Here is a 19275-nt window from a genome sequence, read left to right as displayed (position 1 = left end):
TTGCCCCTAAATTCTTAGGAGCTGGAATGAATATTTTGTATGTTGAGCAAGAGGCAGTGTCCTAAAAGTTAAGAAAATTGACTGCCAGTCAGCCTTGTTTGATGCCTTCCCTGCCACTTTCTGCTTCTATGACCTTATCCTCCCTGAGCCCAGTTTTCCCCACCCGTCTACTCAGAGAATAATGAGGGTACTTGCCTGGGTTGTCTTGAGAATGAAATGGGCTGAATATAATAAGAAACTGCCATTAATTGGTTTTTAGTTATAGATGTTCCAAAAGTTTGTAAATGTGGCTATTAAAAACAAGCAAAGTTCAGTATTAGTTTTTTTTGTTTTTTAAATATATTTTATTGATTTTTTACAGAGAGGAAGGGAGAGAGATAGAAACATCGATGAGAGAGAAACATCGATCAGCTGCCTCCTGCACATCTACTGGGGATGTGCCCGCAACCCAGGTACATGCCCTTGACCGGAATCAAACCCGGGACCCTTCAGTCCGCAGGCCAACGCTCTATCCACTGAGCCAAACCGGTTTCGGCTTCAGTATTAGTTTTGTAGTTTATCTTATAGTGTATTTTTTCTCATGAACATTCTTGACATTCCTGTGCCATTGCCACATCCAAGGATTTTGAACACTTCAGTACTGAACATGGGTTGCCCTTGATGAACCCCATCCTTGAAGGCCCTGGAAAGATCTTGGCCTTTGGAAGTGATGTGCCCTTCTCAGTGCATCATATCAGGTCATGATGCCAATACTTGTTACTGGTAATGGCACCTTTGATCATTCAGATAAGGCGGGAGCTCTCTGGTTTCTTCTACTGTTTCCTTTTGTAATTAATAAGTATATTGAGGAGAAATACTTTGTCCCTTCTTCCAGCTTCCTGATTGCTGGTATTCTTTGGCTTGTAGCTACTTCATTCCAATCTCTGCCTCTGTCTTCACATTGCTTTATCTAATCTCCCTCTACCCCACGGCTTTTAGATAATCTTTCTATCTTGAGAGACTCAGTCACATGGGAGATAACATCCACAGGTTCCAGGGAGCAGGACCTATCTCTCTGGAGGCTGCCACCCAGCCCACTGTAACTTACTACTGTGCAATTGGCCAAATGGTGATTCTCTAATTCCATCATTCCTTCTCCTCCCTCACTTATTCAATAGTTTATTTATAGCCATAAGAATCTTTATTCTGAGCTGCAATCTACTATCATTTATTTTCTCTTTAGATAGTTCCAGATCTGGCCATTGGTAATTAATGTCCTACCAGAAAGACCTATCCCTTCTCCACTTATGCCCTTTTAACATGTGCCCATTATTCTTTGAGCACCATCTTACTTTTTAAAAAAATATATATTTATTGATTTCAGAGAGGAAGGGAGAAAGAGAGATAGAAACATCAATGAGAGTCATTGATCGGCTGCCTCCTGCACGCCCCCTACTGGGAATCGAGCCCACAACCCGGGCATGTGCCCTTGGCCAGAATCGAACCTGGGACCTTTCAGTCCACAGGCTGACACTATCCACTAAGCCAAACCAGCTAGGGCACCATCTTTCTTTTGGGCACAATTCTAGGCTTCTCTTCTATCTCTGTCTCCACTCTGGAATCACATTATTGACCTACTTGTCTAGCCCTAGTCATAAGACCCATTCATAAGGAGCAATGGGGCCAGGTCACAAGGAAGATTAGGCCCAAACTCACCTTTTTCTCAGCAAAACAGATCCTTCAGTTAACAGAACCCACTGTTCTTAGCAGTTTACAGAAGGTGAAGCAATTTTCTTAAGGGTGCTCAGATCTCACAGGCCACTGTATCTTGGCCTTTCATCACAAGATGTGCTTCCTAGCTGTTAACTCTTAACACTATGTTAGAAATAACACCTATGGTAAAGACTTCATCAATAGGATAAATTTCAAGATTTATGGCCTTTTAAACAGTCTCTCATACTATTTGTTTAAATTTTTAATTTCACTTATTGTAGTTCTAATGTAATAGGCTTTCTCAGTATTTCTCAAATTTGACTGAGCATCAGAACCACCTGGCAGGCTTGTTACAGATAATTCTGGGTCCTACTCAAGTTTCAGATTCACTAGGCAAGGCCTGAGAATTTGCATTTTTAAGTTCCCAAGGTGTGTTGATGCCAACAGTCCAGGATCCACATTTTTTGAACCACTGGTGTATAAAAAAACAAAACAAAAACACATTAAGGAAACACTCTCATTCATTCTAACTATATTTGTAATCCTCTTAATATGCTAGGTATTGTTCTGGGTACCGAGGATAATAGTGATGAGTAAAGTCCTTGCTCTCAAGATTCCAACCTCTATACTAAGACATTAAAATTTACAATAATTAAAACAGTGTGATGTTGATATAGCAATGATATGGATTAGAAAAATACTTGGCTTTATAGCAAGTGAGTCTACATTAAAGACAGTATTACAGAATGGCTTCAGGCCTAGGTTGTACAATTTAGAGACAATTGGGCTCCCTAACCCACTCACACAAATCACTTTTGAATCTTCTTTAAACTAGATCTTAAAATGGGAAAAAGATAGATGTGGCACCAAATTCATGATATGGATGTGCTGAAATTCATAATTCATGATGGTTGTACCTGGTGAAGGATGGGATCTTGGCAAGTCTCCAGTTTTGGCTGACTTGCAGTAACGAGGAAAATTGTTAGGCTATTAGGCATGATCTTGAAAGGCTCTCACTTTACTGTGCTTCTCTCCTTTCCCTACCCCCCAAAATGAGAGAAATCTCTTGTTCAGATGTTCTTTCAAGTAAGAGAGAAACAGATGTAGTTCTAGGACAATTTAAGTATTCAAGAAAAAAAGTATACCAAAATAACTTCCAGAGGGAACAAATTTTAAAATGTAAAAAATAAACACAAAGAACAAGAGAATACAAGTGATTCTTTATCTAATACAGAGGATAAGAAACAAAGAATAACAACAGAAAAGATAGATTATATAACTTAGAAATTAGTAAGAAAAACATGACTGTACTAATGGGAAATGAATAAAAAGTTAATTGGACAAAGAAATACAAAATGGTTTGTTAAATATGAAAAAAAATTTAGCTTCCCTTGTAAATCAAAGAAAATGTCAATTTAATTTAACTATTAAACACCATTTTCAATACATCAAATTGACAAAGATGAAAAGGCTGGTTCTAGCCCATGCAGGTGCACTGTTATGGATGAGGCAAGTGGGCTCCTGGAGATATTAAATGAATAAAATGGTAAAAACCTCTCCAGAAAGCAATTTGAAAGTAAGCTTCAAGAATATTCAAATACTTTTCACAATAGATATAAATCAAAACATGTGGTATGCCTCAAACTTTATAGTAATATGTCAATTATTTCTCAATAAAACTGGACAAAGGTTAATGCTTGCCATATCAAAAAACCTACTAGCTTTATTAAGCAGACTTCCATTTGTGTCTTTTAGTTTTAGCAACCAGAGTCACCACCATGTTATACATCAGATCCTAATTTGTATCAAGATCATTTGTATTAGATCCTTCCTTGTATAAGTCCCACTTATATTTCATAACTTGCCAGAACTGTCACAGGGCTACCCTTAGCAGGAACTGAGAAGTATTCTTGACTATACACATTATGATCTCCCCCACCCAAACTGGGGTTTTGCTAGACGAAGATGCAGTAGGGGATTTGTTTAATTACAAAATCCTCTGGTTATTACTGACCTAGAAAATACAATATAATGTCAACTGAGAAACTAGAGAACAGACACAATACAATCACAACATAATTTTTGTTAAAAAATATAATTTACATATATACACACCCCACAAGGGAATTAACAAAGTGTTAATAATACTAGTTAACATCTACAGAGTTTGCATTTCAAGTCAAAAGGGGTATTAATGGATGGACATAGTTTTTATCTTACTAAAATTTTTTTTGGTGTTTTCTAAATTTTCAAAAATGCACTTGTATTTATAATAGGAAAAAAAGATTATTTTTAAAAATCCCATCTGCTTTAAAAACTAAGTCCAAAATGTTTATACTCATTAATTTTCATCTTCACTGTCAAAAGAAAGGAGGCTACTGTTTTTTACTTGCTTTTGTGTGTTCTTTTTAACTGAGTCCTGCTGATTTATTTCATCTTCACTTGTCTTTTTCTTTTTTGAGCTCGCTGTTAAACCTGAATATTTTTCATCCGGGGAACGCTTCACTGGTTTTCGATACATGATTCTTCCATTAGCTGAAGCTGGTTCTTCATCTGCAGTAAAAACAAAGTTTAACTTTCTTTTCCTCTTATTATATTGTCTTTATTGGAGAGTTAAATGGCAAGAAAATCCTGTACTTTATTTAAGGAAATCCTATAATCAGTTAGCCTGGCCATCTCTACTGCCTCTCGGCTGTATGGGATAAGACCTGCAGTCCCTTAGTAAACACTCCCTGAAGTAGTCTACGGGTTATAATCTTGCCAGTCTTTAATTGATTACAATCAGGCTGTATTTTTAACTATTTTGAAAAGTGACTGTTTGGAACTCCATCATTTTCTCCTAAAGCATGTAATAAACAGTTATTTATAATGAAAAATTTACTACATAGCATACCACACTTCAGGCACTAATTAAATAGATTTCTGTTGACTAGTTTGTGAACCTAACCACCTATTTTTTTGTTTTGTTTTTCCCCACCTATTTTTAAAAAGCAGAAGGTTTTTATTTAAATTTATACTTAATCCTCATAACAACCCAATAATATAGGCAGTTATTATCCCATTTCACTGATGAGATAAGTGAGGATGAGAAGTAAAATAATGTCTTCAAGGTTACATATCCTTAAGTGTTAAAGCTAAAGTTTGAAAGTAGGACTATCTCTTTCAAACATACCATACTATTATATAAAATAACTTTGTACTCCAGGCTCCTTAAATTGTTAGAAAAACCAGAATCCTTTCAGACTTACCTGCTTTGGCAGCCTTTATTTCTGCTTTAATTTTCATGACATCTTCAGCTGACAGGTCTCCCTTTTTTAAAACCACCACTTGAGGCTGTTCATCTTCTTTGTCACTGTGATCACCATCTTCATCTGGGAGCTGAGGCTGGATTCTCTAGGGGAAAACACACACATGACTTGTAGGTCCCTGACCCTAAACCAAATACAACCACTGTCTCTACAAGAAACTCTAACTACTAAAGAGAGAGGATAACTTTATTGACTAAATGTGTTCGGCAATAAATTTTCAATTCAAGAACCTAACCTCTCAGGTAGGGAAGAGGTCTGGCTGCCAGCTACCTGGGGGTGACTATCCAATGGGATTAGATGCCATGTCAGCAGGACCCCAGCTTGCAGTTTCCAGAGTCAGGGGCCTCTGCTTCACACACTGCAGAGTTCCCAGCCTCCTCAGGGCAGTGCTAAACCACTTCTCCTGCTCTTCATCAACACTTTCACATCCATTTCCTCTCCAAGTGAGACAAAAAGTAAGCAAACACTTCCAAGCACAGAGAGCAGCAAGTGAAAGGCACACTTTCTCCCAGCTTTGCTCCTCCCTCCTCCCAGCAGCTTGTTTAGGATGTCTCCTTTCAGCTGTTTTCTAAGTGTGTCAAATTATGGAAGTATAGGAAATATTGTGTGCTTTTCTTTTTAAATTATGAGATTACTTGACAAGTGCATTCTCTTTAATGATATCCATTCACTAATTCTTCATTAGTTTTATCTATTTTTCTCTGAAAGTTTCCAAAAAATGACTACAAACAAGTAGGTAAGTACTTTTAGCCAAGAAAATGGGAAAGTGAAATGAAATCATTCCTGGTATTCATTAGATTGAGAATCATTAATTCTGAATTTGTTTATGCAACTGGCTGGAAAACATGAGAAATCGTCGAAGGAACAGTGGCAGCAACCCTAAAGGACTGTTCAAAGTCACTCCTGAATTAACTCTCAAGAAGTCAAATAAGATGATTTAGAACTCAATTATATAATGAACTCTTTTCTTTTTCTGTTAACAGATCACTAGAATGATGATTATATTGCCAAACGAATAAAGAATGAATTTGGTTTCGCAAACACAGGAACATGGGGTATCTCTAAGGAAAAGTCTGCTGATTATATCAACAAGCCCAAATCACTGGTATTAATTGGAAAGCTTTTCCCTCCAGAGTTCTAAGATATCATTCCAAACTGTAATCATAAAGATGTTAACTTAAAATCACGGTGCAAAATGATACGAGCTATTATAGATGAAATGGACAGTGAAGAACAGGAGGAATATCTGTGGGCGGTCCTAGTGATGATCTGAAGCAAACAATAAAATTAGGTCTCATTTTTTGCATTGCTGAATCCGAGTCCAAACCTCATCCTCTTTGCTGTCATCACTATTTTTGGTCCTAGGGATCAGTCACTTCCTGATAAAAATGGGTCCTTGTTGCACACTGAATAGTCCATATGGCCTCACCTCAATCACCTCTGCATACATTCTAAATCTCACCGTCTCTACACTTTTGCCCATGCTGTACCTTCCATCCCTACCTGACCTATTCATACTCAAGATTTAATCTAAATATCACCTCCTCCAAGAAACGTTGCCTGATGACAAGTATAGTCATTTAACCAATGTAACTTGTCACCCACTATGTTATGCGAGGCACTGTGCTAGGTGGTAGGAAAAAAACAGAGCGATTGAGATAATAACTTAAGAGAGTTTGATTTGATAGTGAAACTACGCAGGAGATCAAGTAATTTAAACGCAAAATGATATGAGTTATTACAGATGAAATGGACACAGTGAAGAACGGAGGAGGAGTATCTGTGGGAACTTCAGAAAGCTTCACAGAGGCAGGGACCTCTGAAAGCAGAGATGAGGCGGGCGGAAGGAGTTAAAGAATACGGCATCTGGAGGTCCCATCTCTGTCCTTTCAGGGACCGGCATAATGCCTGGGTTTAGCGCATGCTCACTGGGTTGAATAATTTCACATGAATCGTCTTTTACTAAGCTCTTAGTGACTTGAGGGGTGGTCTTAGTGCCAGTGCTAGACACAAAGTGCCAAGTTATTTCTCCGCATACCCCCTAAGCACAATGGTCTCTTCCCGTCAGGCAGGGCCGGTTTTGGTGGGAACGAGATAGGGTTGAAGCCGGGGAGGGCTCAGAAGTTGATTCCCACTGATCCCACCCCTAAGCTATTCAGATCCTAAACTATCCAGATGTTGTTTTTGCTTTTTTTTTTTTTACAACAACGAAGCATAGGAATATGCCAAAGATGTTCCATGCTCTGGTTTCTCTTCAGACCGCAGAAATCTTTCGCCTTTTACAAAGATGTTCCAGACCCCAGGCCCAAGACATCAGGCCTTTTGACCGAGGGGCCTCAGTTCATCTGGAAAAGAGGACGACACTACCATGCACCGTGCTAACTCTGCGTTTTGGAATAAGCGAGTGAGACAGGAAAGGGATCTTTCTTAACCATCGACCCAGGACGAGGCGCTTTACCTGCGTCAAGTCATTTTCGAGAACGGAACAGGCGCTCTGAAAACGACAAGGAGGGTCCCGGGCAGAGGGGGCTGCCGTCGTTTGACCAGCGCGGGGTCCGAGGCCCACTCACACGGAGGGCCGGGCGCGGGGGCGCGGAGTGGCCGGCCGGGACCTGGACTCCAAGACTAGGCAAAAGCCGGAAGTGGCGGGCGGGCCGCGCTTCCGCGCCGCGACTGGCCCGGGCTCACCTTGGTCTCTACGGTGGGCCCTTCCCGGTAGCCGACCCGTTCCTTGAAGCGGGCCAGGAAGGCCGGCTCGGCGGGCCGCACGTAAGACACCTGGTTCCGCTTGCTCATGGCCGCTCAGGGAAACAGCGGCTCTCGGGACCCTCTGGGGAGTTCGCAAGGCGACGGCGCCTACTTGTGACGTCACAAGGCCCCGCCTCCCGCGTGAGGCCGGCAACATGGCCGCCTAGGTGCTGACGTCAACGTCTTCCCTGGGCGCCAAATTCAAACCCGCGGACATCTTGAACGAGCGGAATCCCGGTTCGCAGCGCGCCCGGAGCTGAGGGGATCCCCGCATTGTTCTCGGCTTTCAGAGGAGAGGGCGCCATGGCGCCCGGCTCCAAAAGTAAGTACGGAACCCGGCTCCGCCGCCCCGTCCCCGCCCCCAAATTCAGCAGAGAAAGGACGCCGCTCCTGGGGGCCCCGCAGCGTGTGAAAACGGGAGCTCACCGAACGGCTGGGGAGTCTTTGTCCCTCAGAGACGCTGAGGAACAGCTTTTTCTCCTTCCGCCTATGCATGGGACGACGCGGTGCACGCCGCGAGCCGGGACGGTTCTGGGCCCTGGGCTGAGCCGTGAGCCTGGGACGGACGGGGCCCCCTGCGAGCGCGGCGCGTCTGCCATTCTCACTCCTCGCGTTTCGCCCCTGGGCCCTTCCTGCGGCCCACCCGGGCTGCCTCGCTCGGGAGCCGGCCCGAGGGTCGGTCCTGCTGCCAGCACCTTCTGCACGTTTCCACATCTCTCCCCTTCCTGCAGGGAGGACTTCTCCAGGTTGCAGGTGCCTCCAGCACGTCTTTCTCTTCGCAGGGCCCGCTGTAGACTCTTAGAAAAGGGACAATTAAAGCACAACTCAGCAGTCTATTCCCACAGTCCCTACTATCCCCTCAGGGGGACCCCCCCCGCCCCCCAATTTCTCCCTTTTTCCTGGAGAGGAGCGCTGTCATTTTTACTTTTGATATCCCCCCCCCGTTTAAAAAATATTTTATTGATTTTTTTTTACAGAGAGGAAGGGAGAGGGATAGAGAGTTAGAAACATCGATCAGCTGACTCCTGCACACCCCCCACTGGGGATGTGCCCGCAACCAAGGTACATGCCCTTGAGCGGAATCGAACCTGGGACCCTTCAGTCCACAGGCTGACGCTCTATCCACTGAGCCAGACTGGTCAGGGCTTTGATAAACCCTTTAATTTTCGCGAATTTCTTGGTCCTTTACTGTTCATGTGCATGACATGCTCCACCGCTTGCATTGCCTAATCCTCTTTAAGTGTTGGTTTTTGAAGTTTAATGAGAAGCCTATGATGATTGAAGAAATAGTGAACTCTTGGTGTTTGCACCTTCCAACAACAAAGCTAGCTGTCCATAGTAATTCTCTTCTGATGTGTGTGTTGTTTCATTAACCTTTTAGGTCAGTTATAACACTACCTGAAAACCTCCTTATGCTCTCTTTTCCTCCATTGTTTTTAAAACATTTTTTATTGATTTTAGAGAGGAAGGGAGAAGGAGCAACAGACAGAAATATCAGTGATGGAGAGAATCATTGATCGGCTGCCTCCTGCACGCCCCCAACCTGGGATGGAGCCGCAACCCCAGCCTGTGCCCTGACCAGGAATGGAACCATGACCTCCTGGTTCATAGTTCATGCTTAACCACTGAGCCACATCGTCAGGGCTCCTCCACTATTTTTCGTATTCAGGGGATATTAGCACACAAATTGGTACATTATTGGACCAAAATGTTTTATTATGCTTTCTTCACAGCCACAGTATTTGTTCAGTACATCTGGACTCAAGCAAGAGAATTGATGCCTGTGATATATTAGTGCAAAGTGGTATAAGTATGTCTATTAAAGGACTCTGCCCTGTCTACATACATCACTTTTTAGAAGTGATGGGAGCAGGGTATTCACAGTGCCCCTTTGTGATGCTGGTGATGTCCCTGGGGAATTCTCCCCCTCCTTTAAGTTTGTTAGCAAAGTTGAGGTTGTTGACATCCCATCTAAGCACCTCTTACATTCCCAGCAGTCCAGAGACCTGGAGCATGAAGTGGGAACATAGGGGCGAGAGAGCCTATGCATTGCTCTCTGCAGCTTTGGCTTTTGTACCTATGGAGGATTTTTTTCTGTGACACCTCAAAAAGAAATGCAATGCTTGATTGCCCATAAGGACATCCCCTAGTGCCTAACTAATCTCGTCCTAAAGGAAAAGTCGGCCAGTGGCTGTGATAAGGAAAGAAAAGGTGGGAAAACAAACGGAGAGGCAAGTCATTTGTTTGAGATGGAAATATTAGTGGCAGAGCCATGTCTTCACTCCACACCTTTATGTTGAAAGTGTTACATATGTCCCCCTTTTTTCCCCATTGACACCCCTGCCTCCTGCCCCAGGTCTCCACCACCCTATTGTCTGTGTCCTTGACTTATGCATATATGCAGACAAGTTCTTTGGTTGATCTTTTCCCACCTCTCCCAACCCCTCATCCTTGCCCACCATCCCTCTGAGATTTGACATGCTTCTATATCTCTAGATCTATTTTGTTCAACAGTTTATGTTGTTCATTAGGTTCCAATATGAGTGAGATCATGTGATACTTGTCTTTCTCTGGCTGCCTTATTTCACTTAGCACGATACTCTGCAGGTCCCTCCATGCTGTCTCAAAGGGTAACAGAGCCTTCTTTTTTACTGCTGCATAGTATTCCATGGAGTAAGTGTACTATAGCTTTTTTATCCACTCATGTACTGATGGGCACTTGGGCTGTTTCCAGATCTTAGCTATTGTAAATAGTGCTGCTATGAACAGAGGGGTGCGTACATTCTTTCTGATTGGTGTTTCAGGTTTCTTAGGATATATTCCTAGAAGTGGGATCACTAGGTCAAACGGCAGTTCCATATTTATTTTTTTGAGAAAACTCCATACTGTTTTCTATAATGGCTACACCAGTCTGCATCCCCACCAGCAGTGTACTAGGGTTCCCTTTTCTCCACATCCTTTCCAGCATTTGTCATTTGTTGATTTGTTGATCGTAACCATTCTGACAGGTGTGAGGTGATACCTCAATGTCGTTTTAATTTGCATCTCTCTGGTGATCAGTGACTGAGCATTTTTTCATATGTCTCTTGGCCATCTGTATGTCGGCTTTGGAAAAGTGTCGATTTAGGTCCTCTGCCCAGTTTTTAATTGAATTGTTTGTCTTCCTTTTGTTAAGTTGTATGAATTCCTTATATATATTTTTTTCTTCAGTTTTTTATTTCAAGAAAAATGATTTTAAATATAATAATGTTACATGCAATAAACATTAACATCGCAAAAAAACTATTTTAAATTATATTTTGGATATTAACTCTTTATCAGATGTATCATTGCCAATATGTTCTCCCATACAGTGGGCTCTCTTTTCATTTTGTTGATGATTTCTTTTGCTGTGCAGAAGCTTTTTATTTTGATGTAGTCTCATCTGTTTATTTTCTCCTTAGTTTCCTTTGCCCTAGGAGATGTATTTGTAATCATATATTGCACTTTTAAATACCTTTAATTACTTCTTATCTTTTTTTCTAGCTGAATTACGCAGTATGACAAATTGTCAGTCTAACCAGCCAAGGTAAGAAAAAATCTTGTTAATGAGATTGAGAAGGTAGTTTTCTTAAAATAATAATGTAGCATAGTAAAGGGTACTTGAAACAAAGGGTACTTGTTTGAGAATTAGACTGGGTCCTTGGCTACCTGGAAATCTGGAAGAAATCACATCTCCCCACCCACTGCCCTCTCACCTTCCAGGCTAAACATTGGGATCAATATCTCCCATTTTGTTATAGCTTCTAAGAGGGAAACTAGAGACAAGCAATGCTTGGAGCTCCTTGGAATCAACTCCCTCTGAGTTGATTTCAAGTAAAGGCTTGTGAAGATGACTGTCCTGAAGCAAATCAGTAAAGGGAGTGGGTCATGTGGGACTCATAAAAGAGGTCAATGTAAACGGGGTAAATCTTGGGCTTGGTTGGGGAACCTCTCAGTATAGAAGCAGTAGAGGCCATGTGAGCCTCAGATCCATGTGAGCCTGGATGCACCCGATCCATTTTCTTCAGTAAACTCAGCTGCTACATGTTTTGTCTTTAGTAATGAAGGTGATGCCATCAAAGTTTTTGTGCGAATTCGTCCACCTACAGAGGGTTCTGGATCAGCTGATGGAGAGCAAAACCTATGCTTAAGTGTGCTCTCCTCTACGACTCTCCGGCTGCACTCCAACCCGGAGCCCAAGACCTTCACTTTTGATCATGTTGCCAGCATGGACACCACTCAGGTAATGATCATTTTGGAAATGTAACTTTCCTTTTGGAAAATATAAGATTCTGTTATTTGTGAGGATTTTGTTTCTGGTCTATTTAGTTTGATAGATCTCAGATAAGGAAGCTCAGACAGTCCATAAATATTTTAAATTTAATTTTATTAAATACTTTTTCTTCCTTCATTAGACTTTGTGTCAGAATGGCAAGCCTGCTTCACTGTTTCTCTCCATCCAGTGAAGGTGTACTTTTCAGAGCCTCTTGGGTGATTGATAAGTACTGTTGATCTGCCTAATTTAAGGAGAGGTCTTAGCCAGCCCTGGAAGCTTTAACAGAAATATAGACTAGGTGGCCTAGACAAAAAGTGTTGATTTTTAACAGTTGCTGGAGGTTGGGGAGTCCAAGATGTCAAGGCCAAGAGATCCAGTGTCTGGTGAGGACTCACTTCCTGGCTTGTAGATACCTGCCTTCCCACTGTCCTCACTGGTGGAGAGATGGAGGGGCAGGGGAGAGAGAGACCTAATTACCTCTCAAAGGCCCATCTCCATCATATTGGGAATTAGGGTTTCAACATATGCATTTTTAAATTGATTTAGAGAGAGGGATGGGGGGAAGGGGCGCGAGGGGGAGAACATTGATGGGAAAAAGAAACGTCGATCGGTTTGCCTCCTGGATGCATCTGACCCAAGATTGAACCTGCAGCCTAGGTATGTGCCCTGACCAGTGTACAGGATGATACTCCAACCAACTGAGCCGCACCAGCCAGGACTAAGCACGCAGCCTTTGTTGTTATATTTTATTTATTTATTTATTTATTTATTTATTTAAATATATTTTATTGATTTTTTACAGAGAGGAAAGGAGAGGGATAGAGAGTTAGAAACATCGATGAGAGAGAAACATCGATCAGCTGCCTCCTGCACACTCCCCACTGGGGATGTGCCCGCAACCAAGGTACATGCCCTTGACTGGAATCGAACCTGGGACCCTTGAGTCCGCAGGCCGACGCTCTATCCACTGAGCCAAACCGGTTAGGGCTGTTGTTATATTTTAGAATGCAGCTTAAGAAAAATGTTTTTATTTTTATGAAATGTTAACATATTTGGTGCTTACATTTGTAGGAGTCTGTGTTCTCAACTGTGGCCAAAGGCATTGTGGAATCTTGCATGAGCGGGTATAATGGCACCATCTTTGCATAGTAAGTTGCTCACTATCGTGTATAAGGATACAAGGGTACAATAACAAGTGCTTCTGTTCATTCCTATGGCTGATGTAACAAATTACCACTCACTTAGTGGTGAAACAACACAAATGTATTATCTCACAGCTCTGTATGTCAGAAGTCTAGCACAGCTTCACTGAGCTAAAATAAAGGTGGCCGCAGGGCTGTGTTCCTTTCTGGAAGCTCCAGGGGAGAATCCATATTCTTCACTTTACAGGCCACTCACATTACTTGGCTTACAGCTCCCTTTTTCTATCTTCAAAACCAACAACATGCAACTCCGTCTCTTCCTTAGTCACATCACCCTCTAACTAAAGATGAGAAGGTCTCTAATTTTAAGGACTCCTGTAATTAGATTGCCCCACCTGGATAATCAAGGTAGAGGGGATTAAACTCTACCTCCTGGAAGGGAGAGTATCTAGTACTTAGATTATAGCAGGTTCTGAAATAACATTTAGTTATAACTTTGATAAGATACTGTAGGAACTGAACTCTTGTTTATATTGATTAGCTTAGGGTAAAATTGGTTTTGTTATATGTCAGTTTCTCTTAAAGCAGTGGTCGGCAAACCACCACATGCGGCTCTTTGGCCCTTTGAGTGTGGCTCTTCCACAAAATACCACATGCAGGCCCGCACGTACAGTGCGATTGAAACTTCATGGCCCATGCGCAGAAGTCGGTTTTCGACTTGGGCGAGTCTATTTTGAAGAAGTGGCGTTAGAAGAAGTGGGGGCTGGACATATAGAGAGGATGAACGAAAGGAGATAGACAAAACAAGTATACAAGACGAGTGTGGATGGGAGAGTTGGAAGGGGTTGACCTCAGCGAATGTACCTCAATCAGATTGAGGACGTTTTTAGCAAAGGCCAGCTTAGGAGTACCCTAATCAAGTTAATAACAATGTACCTACCTATATAGTTTAAGTTTAAAAGATTTGGCTCTCAAAAGAAATTTCAGTCGTCATACTGTTGACATTTTGGCTCTGTTGACTAATGAGTTTGCCGACCACTGACTTAAAGTCATCAAATCTTTTGACAACATTAGGTGAGGACTTACTGTATTTGCGATTATGTAAGGAAGATTCGTCTTTTCTCCCCCATTTATTTATATATATGGTATGGACGTATGCATATTTATAGTTTGAGTTATAATTCAGCACTACATTTTATTTATCTTTTTGCTCATATTCTAGCTTGGCCATTGGAGCTATTTGAGGTTGGTTTCTATGTCTCATTGAGATGTCACATCCTTTTGGGTTTTTTAGCACTTGCCTACTTTCTGGTGCTACAAGAGGCTCTTGGCTCATCTTGTATTTTTCCTGTCCTAGGCCTAGGATCAGCCATTTCGCCAACGTGCCCTGATTCCTTTTCCTGGAGAGTGGTATTTAGGAACTAAGATCTGGCACTAGGTGTGTTTGTTGCTACTGGAATATCATTGCCTCTAGGTCTTCTCAGACAGAACTAGGTAATATATATACTAAGTCATGTATATATAGACATATCTATAGGTGTTTCTTTACCTACCAATTTGCATCTATATTAAGCTAAACAGTAGTTCATACTGATGTCTCTGACACTAATCCAGGGTTTAGAATTCACATGGGGTCATTCTAGAATCCAGTGAATCCACAGGACTCATTCTGTTCTCTCTTGTTTATCTGTAACTGCCCTTGCTGACAGTGAGAAACCTGGCTCCCACCTTCTTTCATCCATTTATTGATTTGATCAACCCCAGTACACATGGAAAGCAGCTTCAGAATTGTTAGCCTGTATCTCTGTGAAAAATTTACTGAGTATAAAGGTTATGTATAGATTCTTGTATTTTTTGAAAATATATTTTTATTGACTTCAGAGAGGAAGGGAGACTGGGGGGAGAGACATCTATCTGGTTGATGTGTTTTGCTTGTTCATTGGGTTTGCATACTTTCAAATTCACTCTTTGTTGTGTACAGTTAGTTGACAGTGTTTTGACGAATGCAGACAGTCATATATTTACACCCAGTACTGAGGAGAACAGTTCTCATTCCTTGTCCCTTCTGTAGTCAGCCACTCTCCCTTCTCACATCCAGGTACTAATATTTTTGCCATTCCTATAGCTTTGGCTTTGTAGATTGTCATATAAATGGAATCATACAATATGCAACCTTCTGGAGTTGGCTTTTTCTTCTTAATAGAATGCATTTAGGTTTCATCTATGTTGTTACATGCATCAATAGTATATTCCTGTAGGTTTTTTTTCTGAGAAGTATTTTATTGTATGGATGTACTACCGTTTGTTTATCCATTTCCCCACTAAAGGATGTCTTGGTTGCTTCCAGTTTTCAGTAATTATAAATAAAATTGCTACAAATATTTGAATATTGAAGCGATGATCCTGAATTTCTAAATGTTGGCAAGCCTTAAAATATTACTAGAGATTTAATGTTGGAATATAAGCTGGAGGTCCAGAAAGCATTAAGACCACCTTGGCAGTTATACAGGATGAATTTTAGTGTTATTTCAGATTCATTTCTTAAATAGGAATATAACTTGCAGTGTAACTTTTTTTTTTTTTTTTTTTTATTCTCACCCAAGGATTTTCCCCCCCAATTGATTTTTAGAGAGTGGAAGGGAAGGAGGGGGCAGGAAAGAGAGAGAGAGAAACATTGATGTGAGGGAGACATGTTGATCCGTCTCCTGCACCCACCGCAATTAGGGACTGAACCTGCAATCCAGGCATGTGCCTTTTTCGGGAATTGAACCCTCAACTTTCCAGTGCATGGGACTACACTCCAACCAACTGAGCCATACCGGCCAGGGCTAAAATTGTGTGTGTTTTTGTTAAAGATATATTTTTATTGATTTTAGAGAGGAAGGGAGAGAGACAGACAGAAACATCAATGACGAGAGAGAATCTTTTTTAAAAAAATATTTTATTGATTTTTTTTTTTTTACAGAGAGGAAGGGAGAGGGATAGAGAGTTAGAAACATCAATGAGAGAAACATTGATCAGCTGCCTCCTGCACACCCCCTACTGGGGATGTGCCTGCAACCAAGGTACATGCCCTTGACCGGAATCGAACCTGGACCCTTCAGTCCGCAGGCCGACGCTCTATCCACTGAGCCAAACTGGTTAGGGCGAGAGAGAATCTTTGATCGGCTGCCTCCTGCACATTTCACACTGGGGATTGAGTCTGTAACCCGGGCATGTGCCTCAACAAAATTGAACTGTGGCTTCCTGGTTCAAAGCTTGACTCTCAACCACTGAGCCATGCCAGCCAGGCAAAATTACTTTATTTTTAAATGAAACATTTCAGTATCTTAAAGGAAGAATTTAGGAAAGGAATTACTGCATTGTTTAAAACAGCAAAAATTGGAAACACAAGTCCAGTTTGTTTTGGTTAAGTAAGTTGTGATACATTGAAGAATACTAATGTTATACAGCTAAAAAACATGAAGTAGATCTCTACGACTCAGGGAAATATCTGAGGTAAAATTTAGGCGGGAGGAACAGGTTGCAGAGCAGCCTTTAGAACTTCATTCCAATTTTGAAAATAAAAACTACATGAAAGCTCTGATGGCTGTTTTGCATAAGCCAGGAGCAATTACCAGACAACAGTGATTAATTAGCTCTTAGTGGTAAAATAGAGGAGGAAGAAAATGGGTCATTCACATTTACCTAATGTAAGTCAAAATAAGAAAGAAAATCAACTCTTTATGGGAAAATTCATATACTACTTTAATAGGAGGGTGGTCTTCTAAATTTCATGTGTAAAATAATATCTAACATTCCTTTTACAGTGGACAGACTGGCTCAGGGAAAACGTTTACTATGATGGGTAAGTAAATTAATGATTAACATTTGCTAGCTTAGTCTACTCCTTCTGTGATGGAAGCACCTAGTACATTTTTGGGAAAGCATAATCTCTATACATACATGATGTTGACCACATAAAATTAGGGTTATTTCCCAGGCTTCTGTCAGATTGGTGTTCCCATGAAAGCAAAGTCAATGTTTATGGCTCTATTCCCAGCTCAATGTCTAGCACAAGTTGTGCTTATAAACCATCTTTAAATTGGGTTTAACGACTTTCCATATTTATATAACTGTATAACCACTACCTAGATCCATATTCCTAGTCAGCAACTATCCCCACCCCATCCCCTAAAATATGTACTCTATTACTCAGACTTCTGTCATCATTAGTTTTGCTTGTTTTGGAACTTTTACAAATGAAACTTTACTGTATGCACTCTTTTATGTCTGGCTTCTTTCAGCATCGTTTCAAGCAATCTCCAGTGTGGGGCGTGCAGAAGGCAGCTGATAGATGATTCTCTCTCATCATTGATGTTTCTGTCTCTCTTTCCCTCTCCCTTCCTCTCTAAAATCAATCAATACACACACACACACACACACACACACACACACACATATATAATATATATTTAAAAGTATGCTGAATATCTTTATGTTATTTCACAGGAAAATGTTATAACGTTACCTGCACACTCTAATATTATTTGTCCTCTTTGTTCATTTACTTGCATTTTTCTGCCTCTATGATATGTATTTGTAAGGTACACTTTACAAGGACTGTCAAATATTCCAGTTGTAGCACACCAAGATGATACTATTAAAAGTTTTTTCTGTATCTTTCTTGCATATACCAGCCTTTTGTTAGTTCTTTTGGTCCCTAAGGCATATAAACTAATATTTATCAAAACTTCTAGATCTTTTCTAGCTACATTTTTTTCTCCGGTATATACTAGTATAGCTATAGCTTGAATTAGTATTCTGTAAAGTCCTGCTATTTACATATCCACTCACATCTCCCTCTTTCCCCAATGTTAACAGCATACAATGAACAGCTATGTATTTTTCCATTTTTTAGGACCATCTGAATCTGATAATTTTTCTCATAACCTGAGAGGAGTAATCCCACGAAGTTTTGAATATTTGTTTTCCTTAATTGATCGTGAAAAAGATAAGGTAAAACACTGTAATAATAAAGCAATTCTATTTTGAGACGTTAGCTTCTAGTCATGATACATGGAGGTGGCTGTATTTCACAATTTGTACAGGTAATGTGGTATTAAAAACTGTTGATTCTTAAGATAAAATTAAGGATTCTGAGTTTTATTTTCAAAAGTTTTAAAATATATTTTATTGATTTTTTTTTTTTTACAGAGAGGAAGGGAGAAGGAGAGGGATAGGAGTTAGAAACATCGATGAGAGAGAAACGATTCAGCTGCTTCCTGCACACTCCCTACTGGCGATATGCCTGCAAACAAGGTACATGCCCTTGACCGGAAACGAACCTGGGACCCTTCAGTCCTCAGGCTGACGCTCTATCCGCTCTATCCACTGAGCCAAACTGGTCAAAAGTTTTTACTTTATTGGATGTGGGCTTCCCTCTTCCATTGGCTCCCAGGTTGGGCCATTCTCACGATGTGTTCTTTAGCTTGGTGATTTCCAGGCTTAACAGCCATTAGTATTCTATGTTTTAAGGAGGCTGATATGTAACATTTCTTTGCCATTTATTTCTTTTTTTTAAAAAATATATTTTATTGATTTTTTACAGAGAGGAAGGGAGAGAGATAGAGAGTTAGAAACATCGATGAGAGAGAAACATCAATCAGCTGCCTCCTGCACATCTCCTACTGGGGATATGCCCGCAACCCAGGTACATGCCCTTGACCGGAATCGAACCTGGGACCTTTCAGTCTGCAGGCCGACGCTCTATCCACTGAGCCAAACCGGTTTTGGCTGCCATTTATTTCTTTGCAGAAACTGTTCCTAGCCACTGCAGTTAGGCACACACATTGCATGTCCACAAATTGTTTAGTGCTGTGCATTTCGGTGGTTGAAAATTCTATAGAGAGGCTTTTAAAATATTTTTTGTCTTTTAAAGTATATAACACTTGCTTCAAGTAAAACTTTGTGAGGAAGTCCAATATATAAGACAGATAAAAATGAAATTGCTGCCCTAGCCGGTTTGGCTCAGTGAGTAGAGTGTTGGCCTGCGGACTGAAGGGTCCCAGGTTCAATTCCAGCTAAGGGCACATGCCTGGGTGTGGGG

General features: G+C 41.0%; 2 protein-coding genes across 3 annotated transcripts in view; one reads left to right on the top strand and one right to left on the bottom strand.

The window, feature by feature from the left end:
* Positions 1-335: 335 nt before the first annotated feature.
* KIAA1143 lies at positions 336-7867 on the bottom strand. Of its 2 annotated transcripts, XM_081106004.1 has the most exons (4): positions 7689-7841; positions 4941-5085; positions 4086-4245; positions 336-2164 (listed from the first exon to the last, which is right to left on the bottom strand). In XM_081106004.1, the coding sequence occupies exons 1-4, from the start codon at positions 7794-7796 to the stop codon at positions 2062-2064; spliced, it is 516 nt and encodes a 171-aa protein (XP_080962130.1). In that variant the 5' UTR covers positions 7797-7841; the 3' UTR covers positions 336-2061. The 2 variants fall into 2 exon arrangements, with proteins under 2 accessions (XP_080962130.1, XP_080962131.1); XM_081106005.1 differs by lacking the exon at positions 336-2164 and having other exon boundaries at positions 2799-4245; positions 7689-7867.
* Positions 7868-13120: 5253 nt separating this feature from the next.
* The window catches only part of KIF15 (kinesin family member 15), a 50990-nt gene continuing 44835 nt past the window's right edge, over positions 13121-19275 (top strand). Inside the window, exons 1-3 of the mRNA XM_081106003.1 lie at positions 13121-13193; positions 16997-17034; positions 18088-18185. Of these exons, the coding sequence (XP_080962129.1) occupies positions 13162-13193; positions 16997-17034; positions 18088-18185 (168 nt within the window). The 5' untranslated portion in view covers positions 13121-13161. The remainder of the gene's footprint in view (positions 13194-16996; positions 17035-18087; positions 18186-19275) is intronic.

This window comes from Myotis nattereri (assembly GCF_964212035.1).
Source record: "Myotis nattereri genome assembly, chromosome: 14".
NCBI classification, from domain to species: domain Eukaryota; kingdom Metazoa; phylum Chordata; class Mammalia; order Chiroptera; family Vespertilionidae; genus Myotis; species Myotis nattereri.
Note: the sequence above shows the minus strand (reverse complement) of the source record. Positions and strands in the feature narration are given on the sequence as shown.

What these genes read in the sequence shown, in the direction of transcription:
- KIAA1143 (XM_081106004.1), bottom strand. Translation starts at nt 7,796, where the DNA reads ATGAGCAAGCGGAACCAGGTGTCTTACGTGCGGCCCGCCGAGCCGGCC. An exon ending in GGCCCACCGTAGAGACCAAG is followed by an intron (nt 5,086 to 7,688) that starts GTGAGCCCGGGC and finishes GTTTTCCCCTAG; the next exon opens with AGAATCCAGCCTCAGCTCCC. An exon ending in GTTAAAAAGAACACACAAAA is followed by an intron (nt 2,165 to 4,085) that starts GCAAGTAAAAAA and finishes TTTATACACCAG; the next exon opens with TGGTTCAAAAAATGTGGATC.